Source organism: Astyanax mexicanus, chromosome 1, assembly GCF_023375975.1.
Source record: "Astyanax mexicanus isolate ESR-SI-001 chromosome 1, AstMex3_surface, whole genome shotgun sequence".
NCBI lineage: Eukaryota > Metazoa > Chordata > Actinopteri > Characiformes > Acestrorhamphidae > Astyanax > Astyanax mexicanus.
Genome location: NC_064408.1, coordinates 60,222,601 through 60,240,112, shown reverse-complemented (window position 1 = coordinate 60,240,112; position 17,512 = coordinate 60,222,601). Strand labels below are relative to the sequence as shown.

The following is a 17,512-nucleotide window of genomic DNA, read 5'->3' as shown; positions in this document are numbered from 1 at the left end:
ACAAAGCTTGTCGCTGGGGCTGTACCTTATATTAAGGTTCAAAAAAGTACCTTTCAGTGAAAGTACTTTTTTGTACCCATGTTTTTTGTGCCAGTATAGATTATAAAGATTATAAACATTGTCATCAACTAAAAATGGCTCAAAAACTTGATGATACAAAATTGTCTGGCTTTCAAATAAAAAATGTGCAATTTAAATATATATTGTTCATTAGTACAGTGATGCAGAATACTGAATGTACCTTTTGGCTGGTTAAATGGTACAAATTTGTACTTATTGCTGTTAGAAATGACTTTGTACTTCAGAGGGAACAAATCTGACCCTGTAAAGACCAATATTGTACCTTTGAGGGTACAATTATAAAGAATGTACCTTCGAGTACAAAAAAGTACTCATATCGTACCTCTGTTTTTTAGAGTGCACACACAAACATACAAATGACAGATATACCATTGATCATGGGACAAATCAAAGGAAAATAAAAACATATTAATAGAGAAAAAAGTCATAACAAAGTAATGAACAAGCATTTAAGGTGCACCTAAATCAAGATAGCATTTTATTTGGTTTCTGTTCTCATTTCAATTTTTAGTTTAGTTTCCTTAATAAGTTCATTTTATTATTTTTTTTTTTTTGTCTTTTTGTCTCATCTTACTTATCCTCTTTTTCCCAGAGTCCCGCTGTAAGCAGGGCCCTGCCCCACCACATCCATCCATCCCACCGTCTGTCACTTCTTCACATGGTCACCAGTCATACAACAGCTGTCCCAGCATGCACTGCACTCCTCACACACCAGTGCAGACAGGTATGACAAGAGAGAGGATGTTCCACTACATTTCCTGAAGAACACAACATGTTTATCGCCTATAAGCAAAATGTCTGGAAAAATGTTTTACTTCATAGCCACTTCATTAGAACTCCACACATTACTTTTTGAGCTACATCTAATTTATAATTCACGGTATAGTACACTGACAGGGAAGAAGCTTATGTGTTGAGCTATAGTTTAATAATCATCAGGGGTCAATCTTTGATGGACCAGTCTCAGTGCTGCCATGTCAGTCACTGCTTTATTGTAAATGGTCCACCAACCAAAAACATCTAAATTAATCATATTGCAGTCAGAAACAGGTCAATGATATATGTTATAGAGGGAAGCTGACAAATGATGCATATTAGTAGCAGATTAGCACCAGTCTGTAATTGCACACATTAGTGCTGGGCAATATAACCTTAAATCAACCTCAGACAAATTAAACATTTTACCTTGATTAAAATTCATGAACAATCATTTTAATGAACCACAGACTCAATATTTAAAAAAAGCAGCATTAAATTAAGTTAATTAAATGCTCTGAATATTAGGCAAATTAAATTTGATTTGTTGTCTAGCCCTAGCACATTATATTGTAAGTATGTTGTGAATAAAATTAGTAGCTATGCATTCTGCTCAAATTAATGATAAATATGCACACAGTCATGTGCACAAGTTTGAACACTTTAGGTCAAATATCAAGTTCTTATAAATTGGGCAAAATGTGCAAAAGTAATAACACATTAAATACAGCTGTCAGTTTGTTAAGGTAAAAAGGTAAAAAATTAATGAGCTAAAATGTGCAAAAAAATCTGTTTTGTTTTTTCTACTGAGCAATGTACTTATTTTCACAAAAATAAGCCATTCATTTGCATTTTGCAACTGATTTTTAGATTTTCATCCAGAGCAACTTGCATTAAAATGTTTTGCAGTAAGAGAATGTAGTATTAGAAGTCTTGCCTAAGGACTTCTATTGGTTCAACATGGTGAGAACACCCGTTGATTAAATGCTCTGAAGATCAAGCAATGAAATTTGATTTGTTGTCCAGCTCTAGCACATTATATAGTAGGTATGTTGTGAATAAAATACTAAGTATGTATTTCTACTCAAATTAATGATACATATAAACACAGTTATGTGCACAGAGTTGAACACTTTGGGTCAAATGTCAAGTTCTGATGATTATGTATTTTCTACTCCTCCCCCTTCAACAAGGGCTCTCTGTTGGACCTGTGTTCAGTCCCTTCACCTTTCCCCAGACCCCCCTCTGTCACCCCAGCCTCTCTGCTCAGATGGCTTCTCTGCCATTTGACCCCCAAACCCAGCACCTAAGACCTCGCTGTGATGGTGCCAGGGGTTTCTCCCTGGCCGAGGTGCACCAGGAGCTGCAGATGCTGCAGAGGCAGCTCGGGAACAGTGAGCGCGCGTTTTTGCTCCTGTTTGCTTGTGTTTGTGTTTCACACAGATTAATGCTTGGCTCGTGTTTGGGTGGAATAACATGCGTGTCATCATTAGAGTCTGAATCATTTGTAGTTCCAAAATCTGATATATATTTTTTTTATATTTTAGACATAATAATGACTTATGTAGTGTATTGATACTGTAAAATATTTGAAATAATCGGACACCCAATGATTAAGAAGAAGAATAAGTTACTGAATGATAAATAATGCATATATATATATATTGAAGAACTAGAGGCTGTGAATCACAGAAGAACAAATTATGAGTAGCAGAGTTATGAGTAAAGCATGATGAGTAAAGCTTTGTGTGGACGACATCACTAATCTGATGTGTAATTTCTTTATTCGCATGGGTGAGTTTGTTCTGCTGAAAAGAGATGACGCTTAAAAAGAGCACAATTTACTGTACGGAACAAGTGGAAAGGTTGAAGCATTGCTCACACATGTACGCTAACAAAATGTTCAGTCTGTAATTGTGTAATTTTCTCCAGGCCCCTCATGCTAGACTTCCCATCTATCATAACTAATAGCAATCGACATGTAGCTCTTTCTGTCTAATCCATTAACCATGCTCATATTCTTTAAATAAGACCTCTGAGACCCGGTGTGTTTGTTTGTCTTACAGCTAACAAGCTCAAATCACCTAATTCCACCTAAAAAACGAAAGAAATTGAGCTTGTTTGTCCTATTCTGTGTCTCTCTGCAGGTTTTAGTGGCGCTCAGGTCAAACCTGTATCAGGTTTTTCGCTGGGCACCAACCCCCGGACCGACCCCAGCAGCTTCCACCTGCTGTCCCAGCCTGCCTTTCACCAGTCTCCTCTCTCCAGCCTTAATGCCAGCCCTGCTCTGAAGTCAGGTCAAGGGCTCCTGGAGAGCAGTGCATTGTGGGATATGCCGTACGAGTCTCAGTCAGTGAGGGAAGGTGCTTATGGGGACATTTCTTCCGGCTCGTCAGGATATCAGTCTGGTGCCAGGCACACAGGTAATATCCCTGTTTGAGGACCCAAACATGTGATTCGTTCAGTATAAACACACTGTATGTTTTGAATATAAAACACATTAAACGAATTCTTAAAAAAAAAAACATTACATTACATTTGTGTTAGTATCACATCAAGTTTCAAAAGTTTATTAATATTAATTGATTTTCTGTATAGAACATTAACACATTTCTGCACATGTTTAATGTACAATTGCTATTTATTTGCTTAAACAAATAAGACAAATTGAGCTCTGGAAAAAAATAAGAGATCACTTAAAAAGTATGAGTTTCTTTGATTTTACCAAATTGAAAATCTCTGGAATATAATCAAGAGGAAGATGGATGATCACAAGCCATCAAACCAAGCTGAACTGCTTGAATTTTTGCACCAGGAGTTATCCAAAAGCAGTGTGTAAGACTGGTGGAGGAGAACATGCCAAGGTGCATGAAAACTGATTTGAGGTCTGAAAGCTCTGAATCTTTTTTTTTTATTTCAGTCATTTCTCATTTTCTGCAAATAAATGCTCTAAATGACAATATTTTTATTTGAAATTTGGGAGAAAATAGCAAAATCAGAGAAACTAAAGTGGTCTCTTAATTTTTTCCAGAGCTGTTCATGCACGGTATGTCTGTACGTTACTGAATGTTTATGCATGTATGTTATCATGATATTATTCATTATGACATTATACAGTATTGAGACACATATTTATTGTTTTTTTTTTTTTAATTTCCGGTAATACTGCTTTCGTAATTTTAATTAATTTTCTCTGCTGTTCATGGAAGACAAGATTTTGAAACATTGTTGTGAGGATTTGATTGCATTTTAATGACAATTAGTGAGGTCAATGTGTTGGATGATCCCCACCCCCAACTCATCCTAAAAGTATTGGATGGAGCCCCATAGAGCTGCTCCACTCCAAGCTCTGTCTTATACAGTACTGTAGAGTAATATATACTAATGTACAGTTTTCTATGCTGTGTCACAGGAACGGACCTGATGGAGGAACATCTGAGGGAGATTCGCAGTCTCCGCAGACGTCTAGAAGATTCCATCCAGACCAACGATCGTCTGAGACAGCAACTGGAGGACAGACTGGCTTCCATGTCACGAGATGGAGGTTTGACATTTATAGCCATTGTCAAAAGTTATATAAAGAGCTTTGCCAATTGTTTTTTAGGCTTTATCTATGTAATTTTATACATTATTAGCATTACTATAATTATTTTTATTATTAATATTTAGGAGGTGCCCCCACAAACATCTACATTCAAGGACTGGATTCCGTCAGTCAGCTCTCCAATCAGGTGCGGATTCTAAAAGAGGACAATCACGCGCTCCAGAGCCAGCTCCAACTGGCCAGAAGAGGTAAAGCTTTCATCTCTCAAATAAAATGAATTGTGCATGATAACATTTAATGCAGTTGACAGTTTAGCAACTGTAATGCACGGTTTCTGTATTGCACTTATATTCTCTTCTCCTGCAGAGGGCATGAAAGAGGTAGAGCAGCTACAAGAGGCAGTCCTCTCAGGCCGTGGCAGAGTGAAGCAGGCGGAGCTGGAGGCGGAGAGATGGGCGGAGCAATGCAGACGGCTGCAGGTGCAGGTGCAAGAGCAGACGCAGGAAACTATGCAGCTCAAGCATGAGCGACAAAACAGCCAGGAGAATGCCAACAGGTACTGCAGGACATGGCCTTGACCTTGTTTGCGTGACTAAATATTATATGGTCAGAGATATAGTATCTCAGTTTTTGGGTTTTAGCAATGGTATATGGCCTATGCCATCTTTGTTTAGAGCAACAATTCTGGTTCTCACATCCTGAGAGAGTTTTTTGCCATGAAGTGCCACGTTGAATATTCCAGTGACCAGTATGAGCGAATTGTACCCAATACACTAAATTTAACAGGCCTGCTCCCTATTCACACCTTTTGTTGCCAGTGGTTAGACATTAATAACTGTGTGTTAAGTTATTTTGAGGGCACATCAAATTTTTATATAAGCTTTACACTGACTACATTGTATCAAAGTGTCATCTCTTCAGTGTTTCCAATGAAAATATATGTAATAGTAGAGTAAGGATAAATATATATACAAAGATGTGAGTGGTGTACTCACTTTTGTAAGATACTGTTTATAACTATATTTTTTATTTTATTTTTTTGGCTTTAATAAGTGCACACCTCAATAAATTGCCATTTTTCATATCTGGCAAGCGGATGTTGGCACAAATACACTGAAATATGTTATACATGATCCCTACAGTACAGGTTATATTAATTAATGTATGAAACAAAGGGCATCCCATTGTTTTCCTGTGGAGAACAAGTTTTTCCACTGTGTTAAAACTAACCCTGTGGTGTGAAGGCTTCACTTTAGCCTGGTTAGCTCTGGCTGTTAGTTATTTACACAATTGAAAGTTATACCGTAGTGCAGCATTCTAGATGAGATTTAAACGATATAGGAATAAATTCCACTATTGTACCCAACTAAAACAAAATCTGTCTATATCTAGTCAAAATGTAAAGACAACCTTGTTATGCAAAAGTGAGAAGATGACCAAAACATGTTCTCCTGTTCTCTGTGTAAATTTTAGCCTGTTATGTGCCCCACTTTCTCCTACGTATGACTGGCTGGATTTCATCCTGACAGTTACTTCCAGCTGCCTGGATTACTACAAGTGGATCTGGTTTGCGATTATATGTGCTTTATATGTGTTGGGCACAAGTATTGTGCGGTGTTTCAGCAGATTAAAGGGTGTTACACTCTCAAATACAGGACAAACAATTTCTAGGGATAATTCAGGATACCTAAAACTCTGCAATATGGGTCAATCTGAGGAAATACGTCTGCTCACCCGGGCCAACTAGACTAAGCTGTGCTTGTACTTGTATATGTTTGTTGATCAGTATGACTGATGTTGTACTGGGTGTGTGTTGGTGTGTGTACAGGCTCCAGCATGAGGTTAACCTTCTCCAACAGCAGCTGAGTGAGAGCAGACGACTGGTGCACACATTGCAGTGTGAGCTGCAGATGTACCAGAGAATGTGTGGCACTGGCAGGAGTGTGAGCACAGGTAAAACACACACACAAACTAATAAACATACGGAACTCCATTAGTCAACTCCATGGATTGTTTTACATCATGTTTCTCTCTCTTCTCTCTCTGCTCTCAGGATCTTCACAGGATTTGGCCTTTGAGCTGCAGGAACCAAAGTCTCACATGCGTTTGCTGGAACAGCAGCTGAGTGACAGGCTGGATCCTAACGTGCCATCTGCCAGAAAACAGCTCTTCCATGGTAAACGAGCCAACCCATAAACCAACATTCTAATAACATCTTTAATTTTCCATTATTCAATAAGGCCATATTCACCTGCTGTCTTTGAGAAGAAAACCCACTATTGCAGTTTTCAAACAAACACATTCACCAGTGTTTTTCTATTTGTTTAATCCATGAGGACAATGGTATTTATCGAAATGGGATCAAAGCTGTAAACATTTCTATGGATATAAAGATAAAGTGTTTATTGAAATAATTTAAAACAGGTCATATCTATACAATAATAGTCATTATTTATGTCACGCAGGAAAGAGTAAGAGAACGAACGTAAATGCAGGAAAACATACACAAGAAACTCAAAAAACAAGACAGGGATGACTAATTAACAAAGACTAATCAAAACTAAAAAAAATAAGAAACTAAAGGGCAGAAAATAACAGTAGGATATTATATATATATATATATATATATATATATATATATATATATATATATATATATATATATATATATATATATATATTTATATTATTTTTATTTTTTTTACACAAGGAGGATAATATAGGATAATATATACACAAGGAGGTGAGGAACACCTAGGACTGGTAACAAGGGGGCGGGGTTACAAACAAAACACAAGGTGACATCACTAATCGCTAGGGTGGAGACAATTTAGGATTTTTAAGCTGACAATGCAACAGTTTTGCAATTGCAAGTAATGTATAATTAATTAGTTATTGTAGATTGACACATTATCTTTTTTATTTATTATATATTATTTATATGTATTCTTTTCTACATTATCTATACGTTATTTACAATCATTTACAGTAGCATTATTTATCTGTTATTTGAGTCATCTTGAGTTCTTGGCATTGTTATATTACAAAGCGTTGTCTAGCTTAAAAATATATACATTTCTCTTCAACATGGCCATAAATCCCTAATCAGTGAGGAATCTCTATAATCAGTGTTCCCAACTTCTCTGAGTAGCAAATCTGAGAAATACATTGATTGGGCCCTGTGTTTTTAAATTTCATGTCTTTATGCTGATTTATTCTAATGTAAAAGGTTTATCCTTTTTTTTTTTGTTTGTAGATCCGTCTCCCTCTCCTCCTGTTCGAGATACTGGACTGTTCAGTCCGGCCTCCCCCATTCCTCCTGAACCAGAGGACCATCAGTCTGCTGCTAGTGGTGAGACATCCCCTCTTAATGCCACTCTTAAAGTTACACAAAAGTAACAAAGTAACAGTTAAAACCCCCTCTAGAAATGATCCTTATGTATTAGCCAGAATATAGAATATAAAATTGCAAATATGATTAATATAATTGCCAGTTTACACTGAATTAGATTTTTAGAATATGATAGTTTGTGTAAGTGAAAGCCCCACATAGCTCTGGACATGGGAATGAGGGAAATTATAAATTTATTGAGAAAACTTAATAACTAATAAACCTGTCCTGAACAGATCCACAGAAGCCCTGCACAGGAACACGAGGAGAGAGGGATGTTCCTGATGGCTCCTTCGCCTGCAGGACAGGGTGTCACGTTGTCGGCCACATAGACGACTACAGCGCTCTGCAGCAGCAGCTTCTGGAGGGCAAGGTGCTCATCCGCAAGATAGAGGCTACTCTGCAGTCCAGCATGAAGATCAGCCCTCAGGAGGTCAGTCAAAGTTAATAAGCATGAAAACTGTGATTAAAAAACAAACTCTTAAAACTTTATGAATCTGAACTTTTTTTGTTATTTCAGCCATTTCTCATTTTCTGCAAATAAATGCTCTAAATGACAACATTTTTATTTGGAACTATGCCCTTTTTTAGTTTTTTCTTTATTGTTTATGTTTAGTACTATCCATTTATTTTATTCTGTTTAATATTATATCACAGACTATTTTAATGCCCATTGCTTAATTGACATTGATGTTCATGTTAAAAAAAAAAAAAAAAAACATCATATATTTACATGAGGTGTGAAGTAAAGTGAAACAGCAAATTCTATTTGCAATACAATGTTGAGTTTGTCCTTTTACGAATCTTTAATTTCTTAATAAAAAGTTAAAATAAAAAAGAAGGTAAGTCAAATAACCTACAGGAGCGCTGCATTGATAATGGATGAATTCAGTTGATTCAGATATGCAGAGTATTTCCAAATAAGTATCCATAAATAAAAATAAACAATGTCTCATGCATCTTAGAAAAAATATTCAGAATCACCTTAACTTTCTGTGAGGAGCTTTTATAAATATTAAACTTTTTCAATTTCTGATTCCACTCAACACAACTGTAAACAATTCAGAAGTGGTCATTGTGGAAATGTGGAAATTAAGTAAATTCACAGTTTTTCAGTGTTAAAGGACAGTGATCAGGAGTATTTACAGTGTGTACAGTGCAGTTACTGAATCCTTAAACAACTTTTTTTGTTCAGAAATTACCAGCAGCATCTTTCTATAAACTGTGTTAAAGTAATTATTCACCCAAACCTTGTTTACAATAATTGAAAGCTAATGAGGCCCAATTAGCATTATACAAATGAGGCAGCGCTGTGCTCTTTTGCCTGATTTTAATTTTAGCCTTGTTCACACTGTCAATCGTTGTGTTGTGTCTCTCTGTTCAGGGGTGTGTGAAGAGCCTGCTGACTAACACTAAAAGCTTGAAGCAAGTTTTAGAGGAGACTGCTTCTGTCCTCAAGATGTTCTGGAGGGCAGCTCTGCCCAGCGCCGAGGACACGGCCCAGCAGCTTCAAAAGGTCAGAACACGGAGAGTTCTGCAAAACTAAGTCTCTACACATGTCATTTAATTGATTTACTGTACTACAAATGATACTGACATTTAGATTTAATATTTACATTTTAAAACCTCATATTTATGTTCATGTGTGTACAGGAGCAGTCTCTGAGAGAGGAGGTGGTCTGTCTGAAGCGCAGACTGTCTGAACAGGAGCAGGCTTTGAGGGACACCATGGACTCTCTGAAAAGCTCCAACCGAACCAAGGACAGCATGGAACAATTCATCGTCAACCAACGTGAGGCATCTTAAAATGGCTTCCCCTTTTTTTATCTGCTCTGTCTTTACTGGCTGTGACCGAAATGGCTTCCTACTACCATTATTAGTGTAGCGCTATATAGGTTGTCACTAGTTAGTTTAAGTAGTTGTGAAAACAGGAGTGAATTCGGACACTCCCTTGTCATTAACATGCGCCAGAACGGGTCGCATAAACAGGAACACCAGAGCGGCTAAAATGTGTTTAGAATTTAGTATTTAGAAACATAATCCTCACATTAATGAACTACACGGAGAAACGTTTAAAATGAACCATCTACACCGGCTCCCAATGTTGCCAGATTGCGTGGTTTTATGCCAAATGTCGAGTTGGGTCTGAAATTGTCTAGGGGGAAACTCTGTGCTTTGACGGGAAGACAAAACTACCAAGAGTTAAGAGTTTAGAAATGTAACTCATCAGTGTTTTAGTTAGATATCTAACGTTACAGAGACAGAGCTTTTAGTCCTGCTGATTGAAATGTGAAAAAAACAGTGTTTGTGTTGGTTATTATGTAACTCTATGAGTATTTACTTTTTTCATTGCTTGCGAGTTTATTTTTATGTACTGTAATTACTTTTCTTTGGTTTGTGTGCATGGGCGTGGTAGTGGGGGGAAAAGTGGACCTGACTACACAGGGCCCGAGTAAAAAGAGGGGCCCATGAAAATCCACGTTCATTGTGTACTGGCATGGACAGGGGCCCACTGACATTGAGAGTGTACAGGGCCCAGAATTTGCTGCTACGCCCCTGTTTGTGTGTACTATCGTACAATGCACAAAACACATATATAATACAAACATGCAGATAAAAAAAATAAATATAATTTTTTTGTAATTAGTGATATTTAAGATATTTGTGGTATTTTATTTAAGATCGTGTTGGAATAAACCCTGTAATGCTGTTTGGGTGTTTTTTCTGCATTTTGGCGTTTTTTTTTTACGTGTTTTACCAAGTGACTTTGTTTTCTCTGAATCCCACTGTAACAATCTGGCAACCCTAATGGCTTACTGTCTGCTCAGTTTGTTCGGCTGTCTGTTGCTTAGTAGTGAGACTCGCAATGCAATACATTTTAGGACAAATTCAGCTTGTGTAGTAAGCAGTGATGTTTATTATAGATCATGGTGCATTATGGGAGTCTATAGTGCCTTTAAAACACGTTCAAATTCCCCCTTATGATTCGGACAAAATGGCAGACGTATTCAATAGTGCCCTAAGTAGTAAATAGGGAGCCATTTCCTTCCTCTTTGCCCCTCTTTAACATTTATCTTGAGTGAAGGAGGAAATTTGCCCAAGGAGGGTGACTAATAGCGTTGTGATGGTTGTCTTGAGCATGTGAGAGAGTGTTTGAATGCCTGCTTGTTTTCATAGTTTTCAAGGCAACAAAAGCTGACCAAAAAAAATACAGTTACATTTGTGGTTACGTATAAAATTATTAAATAAAGGACACACAGTTGCGGTTGGAAGTTAACATGCACTCATCATGGACATGAATGCCATGGCAGTGTTGGGCTTAGAGCTGAGATGATGCCACCTTTTCATATTTAATGTCATGATGGTTTGAAACACATAAACGAATTCTAAATTAGTCCTCCTTCTTTATTACTTCATATAGCCTATACTTCCAATACTACCACCACCAAGCTTAACAGTTAGTATTGTTCATAAGGTTAAATGCCTCACCTATAGTCTTTTAAATATCTTTGTCTCCTTTAATTATAAAACACCTTTTTTCTGTGGGCATATGATCATCTGTAAACCTCATTTTGGACTGCAGTGTTTGTCTAGATTAAAATCTATTTAAATATAATTATATAAATTATTAGAAATATAATATTTTTTTGGTACACAGTACTGTGTGTGGACAACCCTCACATTGTATCAAAACAAGTAAATGTTTTTATATGTGTGTGTGTGTGTGTGTCCTCTCCCCTCCAGCAGTTGTTTGTGATAAGGCTGTTTTTGTACATGGCTGAACATTGAGGCACTTTGCTGTTGTCTGTTCACAGTTTCCAGAACGCGAGACGTGCTGAAAAAGGCTCGCACAAACCTAGAGGTGAGTCCATTCTCTCACACCTTCACTGCAGCTGCCACCATCAATATCCAACCACAGCTTCTCACCCTTCATATCCTCAAGCACTGCAAGGGTTCTTTTTCAATCCACACTTTTCCAAAAGCTTTTTTTCACCCCAGATTGCAGTGTGCTCTCTCGCTCTCTGTTCTGCCTAGTGTACTGTTTTAGCATGTATCACTATTAGTACACTATCTAAAATAAAGATGCTACAAAAGGGTGGACAAGCAGTATGTGAGAGTGAGGAACCTCTTCAAGGTTTGGTTACTAATTTAGAGGTTTTTCACAATCACATGTGCCTTTTACAAGCATATTTTTTCAGAGGAAAAAAAACAAAATTGGTTCTTTTATGGCATGTCTCATAATGATGGAATGATAATGAAAGGAAGCAGAATTAATGTCTTTAAAGTTAGCTTCTTTGCATGTGTGATTTGGATACTGTAATTACAGTTTTTATTTATTTATTTTTTAAAATAAAAAAGTATACTACTGTCCACTTATTTACTGTACTTGCTCAAAATGCTAGGCTATAATTTACATTTCCAGGCTGAAGTGATTCAAATCTGATTTTATGTCTCAAATCTATTTTTCCAACGCAGTGTAAACATGCCAAATCAGATTTTTTTACAAATCAGAGTCACTTCATATGTGGTTTTAAATCAGAAACGTATCTGATCCATGGACATGTGACCTGAATGTCAAATCAGAATTCATGCTTGATTTTGCTTTTACACATTCACTGTTCTTAACTGAAATTTCAATACCTGAATTTTAAATATCTAAATATTTTAAGAATTTTTTTTTTTAAAAACACCAGATTTGACACCCTTTTTTCAAGAATCATGTTTTTGGTTCAGGGTCTGGTGGCATTGATTTATTTCCAAAAAGAAGGAAATGTGTAATGTAGTAATGTGCGCATGTGAGGCGTTTCAGGGATTCGTTCACATTACACACAGATACAGATCACTTACATTTATGACTGTGAATCGTCAAAATAATCAAAATCCAATCTGAGCAAAAAATCAGATTTGAGCAATGTGGCTTGTAATGGGAACATGGCCTAAATGTATTGAGAAGATAGAGAACTCACATTATTAGTGTGATTAAAGGGTAGAAGAAACATGATTGCTGTGTTCTGTCACTTTCCTCTCTTTCACTGGCTGTTTCTCCCCTCCTCCTCCTCTCTCTCTATCTCTCCGAGTTTTTCCAGAAGAATGAGCTCAGGATCTCCTCCTTAAGCCACTCCTTTCCTCCTCTCTCCCCTCAGTCCTTCTCCTCCACTCCTCCCTGGGCTGCTAGAGGTACACCCCGTGACCTGCTCTGCCTGTGGGAGTGTGTGTATGTGTGTCTGTGTGTCAGAAGTCAAATTATGCCCATAAACCCAAACACAGAGACAGAGACTGCACATCTGCTTTGCCTTAGATTCTTCATTATGGCCGTGTAGTCCAAGCAGTCCAATTAATTCACACAGCTTTACTTTCAAATTAAAAACGAAAGGAGCCTGTCAGAAATTGAAAACACTTCAGCTTTTTTCAAAATGTCAAAAATAAAACCGTATTAAAACCTAACCAGTTTTATTTTAAGGAATATAAATATAGTTTTCAAGATGGTGCTTTCTTAGCAATAGGGCAAACGTTTTAGGTCTCATGTGAGCAAACATCACTCTTCAAACCCTTGGATAAGATTTTTATAGCAGAAGAAATTTAGGGGAGCTCATCTCTAATCTAACGCTCATGATCAGTGTAGTTGAGGCATTCAGAGACATGTGAACATTCTAGGCTGTAATATTAGATCTAAGTATTAGTATATTAGATCTGGGATCAAATCAGTATTTAAGCAGAACATGCATGAAATGTATATTTACTAGTGGTATAAATCATTTAAAAAATAATCAAATTAATCACAATAGTATTTTGTGATTAATCACGTTTTTCTTCCTTAATACTAAGCTTTTGATGATGGGTATTTAAATGTGAATAAAATAATCAGTGCTTAAACACTTACATTTGTATTATTGTTGCCAATCCCTTACAAAGTGTCTAAATCATGGATAAAATTATGATTAAATTTGTTTAAATGTCGGTACTTAACTGTATTGTTGGGAAGGGTGTAGTGTGAGTTACACCTGGCAGACTAGATCTTTTTTTTTTACTATATTATAATAACTAATTTAAGCTTTACTGTATTATAATATCTCAGGGTAGATTTGCTGTATTTTAATATGTCAGGGTAGTTTTACTCTATTATAATATCTCCTTCAAGTTTTACTGTATTTAAATATCTCAAAGTAGTTTTGCTGTATTATTAAATCTCAGGGTAATTTTGATGCTTTTTAAACTAGAATATTATAATGGGCTGAGTTACTGAGTTTAATTGAAGTTTTAAAGGAGAAAATACAAGGTAATCTCCCTTCTGAACTCAACAATAAGCATTGCTGTTTTATATTGCTAAATAAATCTGCAAATGCATCACATGTTAATTTGCGTTACAGTTTCCAGATAAACTGCAGATTAACGTTAATGTTGACAATGCTAAAAAAAATTAAACAAATTGAAATAATTAACAATCAAAGGCAAATATCCATATTCAGTATTGTGCAAATGTTTTAGGCACCTGTGGGAATTTTAGTAAAGAAAAAGCTTCTTATCTGTAAAGTATGTGTTTATTAGCTCAGTTAAACACTAAAGCATTAAAATAAATACATTACAAACCGCAATTTTACAAAAAACAAGCAGTGCTTTTACAGCAACACTGTTTTCCCTAAAACATCTCCTAATCTCTCCTCATCTGAGTTTAATAGAGTTATTTCTAGTTCAACACCTGGTTTGGTAAATTGCTGGTAAATGTGGTAAATCCGCTGAGCTGCTGATGGAACTGAACATATATACACATGCTGGCTGAGGAGCGTCCAGGAGAAATCTGGAACTACACTTCGTTTTTCAGCTTGGAAAACTCACAGGATATGACATACTTAGTTAAAAATTAAAATTTCTTGTTACGTTTTATTGTATGTATGTTTATTTGCATCAGTTCAAATCCGTACATTTTGACCAGCGCTGTGTCTGTGTGTAGTGATCACTGCACTGCATCTGCTTTAAGAGTTTAAAACTTCAATCCTTTAATTCTTCAATAACACATCTTTCTCTTTCTCTTCTGTGTTTAGGTGAAGCCCAGAGCTCCATCTTCAGCTCCTCTGGTGGTGGAAGTGTTATGACCCCTCCCAATCAGAGACACGGTGGAGCTGGGTCTGTCCCACAGCTCGCACAGTACTTTGGCACACAGCGCCCTCTAGAGGTGTTCTCTGGGAGTGCGCTCTCAGGATTCAGCACTGCTGTGTCTCCACTGTGCTGAGTAAACTCTGAGCTCCTGTTCCGTTATGAGACACTAAAAGCTTTACGAATGTCGGGGCTGTTTGGCTCAGGTGTCATACGTAGGTTATGTAGCTCCTGCTGTACTTCGCAATCAGTTCAACTAAATTCTCTTCTGATCTCATCTGATGTGCTGAGGAGATCTTCAGGACAGTTTTATGAAAAGCTACTTTCTCACAGACTTTGGATCCAAGAACACTGGTCCTCTATAAGCCCTTGACTGGCTGAATGGAGTTTGTTAGATTTGGGTTGTATTTAATACCTGCAGGAAAGTAGCTCCTCCCAGGAGGGTTGCAGACCACTGGCTTCAGGACATATCGTCACTGCCATAACGAAACCTCATATCTCTGATTTATTTCTGTTTTTTTTTTTTTTTTTTTAAATGCTAAAAACACTAAATGAGCTAAAACAAATAAAGTATGAGGTGTCAGTATGACTGTAACGATATACAGGGGTTGAACAATGAAACTGAAACACCTGGTTTTAGACCACATTAATTTATTGTCCTGACGGACCATTCTGGTGGAAACAGGAGAGTTGAGGTGCACACTGAATTCTGCCGTGATTTGAGCAGCCGTGGTTTTATGTTTTTTGGATACAATCCGGGTTAGCACCCGAACATCCCTTTCAGACAGCTTCCTCCTGCGTCCACAGTTAATCCTGTTGGATGTGGTTGGTCCTTCTTGGTGGTATGCTGACATTACCCTGGATACCGTGGCTCTTGATACATCACTAAGACTTGCTGTCTTGGTCACAGATGCACCAGCAAGACGTGCACCAACAATTTGTCCTCTTTTGAACTCTGGTATGTCACCTATAATGTTGTGTGCATTGCAATATTTTGAGCAACACTGTGCTCTTACTCTGCTAATTGAACCTTCACACTCTGCTCTTACAGGTGCAATGTGCAATTAATGAAGATTGGCCACCAGGCTGCTTCTATTGAAGCCATGAAACCTCCCACCCCACACTAAAATGACAGGTGTTTCAGTTTCACTGTCCAACCCCTGTATATGGTCTATGAAAAGCAAAAGCTGCTATCTTCAATCTTAAACTTGTCTAAAGGTGGCTAATGTGGTACACCACATTTTTGTGTATATTTAATGTCAACCTTACAGTATGTTTAACTGTACATAAGCATGCAGTGCCATTATTGTAAATGACTTTAGCCTAATATGTTAAATACTTGGGTTTTGGCTTAGGGATGCACCGAAATTATTTTTTTATTTTTTATTTAATTTTCTTTTTGCTTAAAGCTCAACACCGTCTGCAAATAGACATTCTAGGGTCATCCTCGAACACCAGCATGTCATGTTTGCTGCATTTACAAAGAGAGCGTCTCACTCCACTCTGGTTGTGATTTGATTGTGTCATCGTAAAAAGCATCACAGTTTGGTATAAATGAAACCGAACCAATTCAGTTGTTAGATATTCGGTGCGTCCCTATTTTTAGCATGTTTAGACCTGGGTTTTTCAAAGCCTTTAAGCCCTAATAATATAATATCTTCATGCTTTAAGTTTTGTTTGACTTTCAGGACAAACCAGCAATAGCGAGCGAACAGAAATATTAATAATAAAAAAACAATACTACTGATAATCAGCCAGACCTGTTACACTGTACATTGTTACCTAACAGCGAGCGATGGTGCAATGCTGCCATGCAGAATTAGCAAAGAGAAAGCAACCTGCTGTGGCTTACTTTTGAACACTGTAGCCCTGAAATGGGGAAAAAATACAAAAAAAGAGGAACTGTGTGTTACTGCCAAAGCTGGACCCCTCCCATTCCCCTTAATGTCTCTCAGATTTCTCTCAGATTTCTATTACGTATTACGTGGCAGTATTTTACAGCCTGGGTCCTGGAGTCACTCGTGCAATGCACATTTGAGTGGCTTCCCTGATGTTAGATGTTAGTTCAGGGTAAACCCAGTAAAACTGCATAGGTACCCTAGGACCAGGACTGAGTTTATGTTAGGTGTAACTGTCCCCTCCGTTTTTCTATTGTTACTATTGGAAAATAATGATTTTTGGTCCAAAAGGAGTAGTAATATTTTATATGACCTGTTTGTTGTATTATTGGTACGTATTGTTAATGGACCAGCTTTTTATTTTATTATTTTCTGTTTGACCCAAAGCCTGTACTTGTATTTCCTGGAATATATATTCGATTTTGCTCCTAGATGAGACAATCAATGACATTTTTTGGTCATAACACTGTAGAAAGCAGGAGTGATTAACTCCTGTCTTTTAGTTGTTCAATATTTAAGTTGTTAAGCATGCAATACACCTCAGCTGTTACTTTAATATGTACAAGTCTGCCATGTGCCATTTTATTCGCCTAGTATATTTGCTGGACTTGCTGGAAAGGCTGAATCCAGACCTGCATGAGCTGTAATAGTACACTACTGTTTGGAATTGGGTGTGCTCTACTGTACTTTACATAAACAAACGTTGTGGATTCAGTCTTTCAGCTCACAATACCTTTAGTGTTATGCTCA

At 37.1% G+C, this 17,512-nt stretch overlaps 2 protein-coding genes across 7 annotated transcripts in view; both read left to right on the top strand.

Annotated features, from left to right (window-relative positions):
* pde4dip (phosphodiesterase 4D interacting protein) overlaps positions 1 to 15,398 on the top strand; it is a 116,036-nt gene extending 100,638 nt beyond the window's left edge. For 3 of the 6 annotated variants that reach the window (XM_022686515.2, XM_022686507.2, XM_022686486.2), the window contains 15 exons: positions 674 to 805; positions 2,031 to 2,231; positions 2,985 to 3,260; positions 4,250 to 4,381; positions 4,507 to 4,629; positions 4,748 to 4,937; positions 6,210 to 6,334; positions 6,435 to 6,557; positions 7,638 to 7,733; positions 8,009 to 8,205; positions 9,157 to 9,288; positions 9,426 to 9,564; positions 11,588 to 11,634; positions 12,860 to 12,950; positions 14,813 to 15,398. In XM_022686515.2, the coding sequence (XP_022542236.2) occupies positions 674 to 805; positions 2,031 to 2,231; positions 2,985 to 3,260; positions 4,250 to 4,381; positions 4,507 to 4,629; positions 4,748 to 4,937; positions 6,210 to 6,334; positions 6,435 to 6,557; positions 7,638 to 7,733; positions 8,009 to 8,205; positions 9,157 to 9,288; positions 9,426 to 9,564; positions 11,588 to 11,634; positions 12,860 to 12,950; positions 14,813 to 15,000 (2,192 nt within the window). In that variant the 3' untranslated portion in view covers positions 15,001 to 15,398. The remainder of the gene's footprint in view (positions 1 to 673; positions 806 to 2,030; positions 2,232 to 2,984; positions 3,261 to 4,249; positions 4,382 to 4,506; positions 4,630 to 4,747; positions 4,938 to 6,209; positions 6,335 to 6,434; positions 6,558 to 7,637; positions 7,734 to 8,008; positions 8,206 to 9,156; positions 9,289 to 9,425; positions 9,565 to 11,587; positions 11,635 to 12,859; positions 12,951 to 14,812) is intronic. The other 3 variants (XM_022686489.2, XM_022686496.2, XM_022686502.2) reach the window with 3 other exon arrangements.
* Positions 15,399 to 15,499: 101 nt separating this feature from the next.
* Positions 15,500 to 17,512, top strand: part of ankef1a (ankyrin repeat and EF-hand domain containing 1a) — a 257,727-nt gene continuing 255,714 nt past the window's right edge. The window contains exon 1 of the mRNA XM_049481122.1: positions 15,500 to 15,999. The gene's annotated coding sequence lies outside the window, so the exon portion shown is untranslated. The remainder of the gene's footprint in view (positions 16,000 to 17,512) is intronic.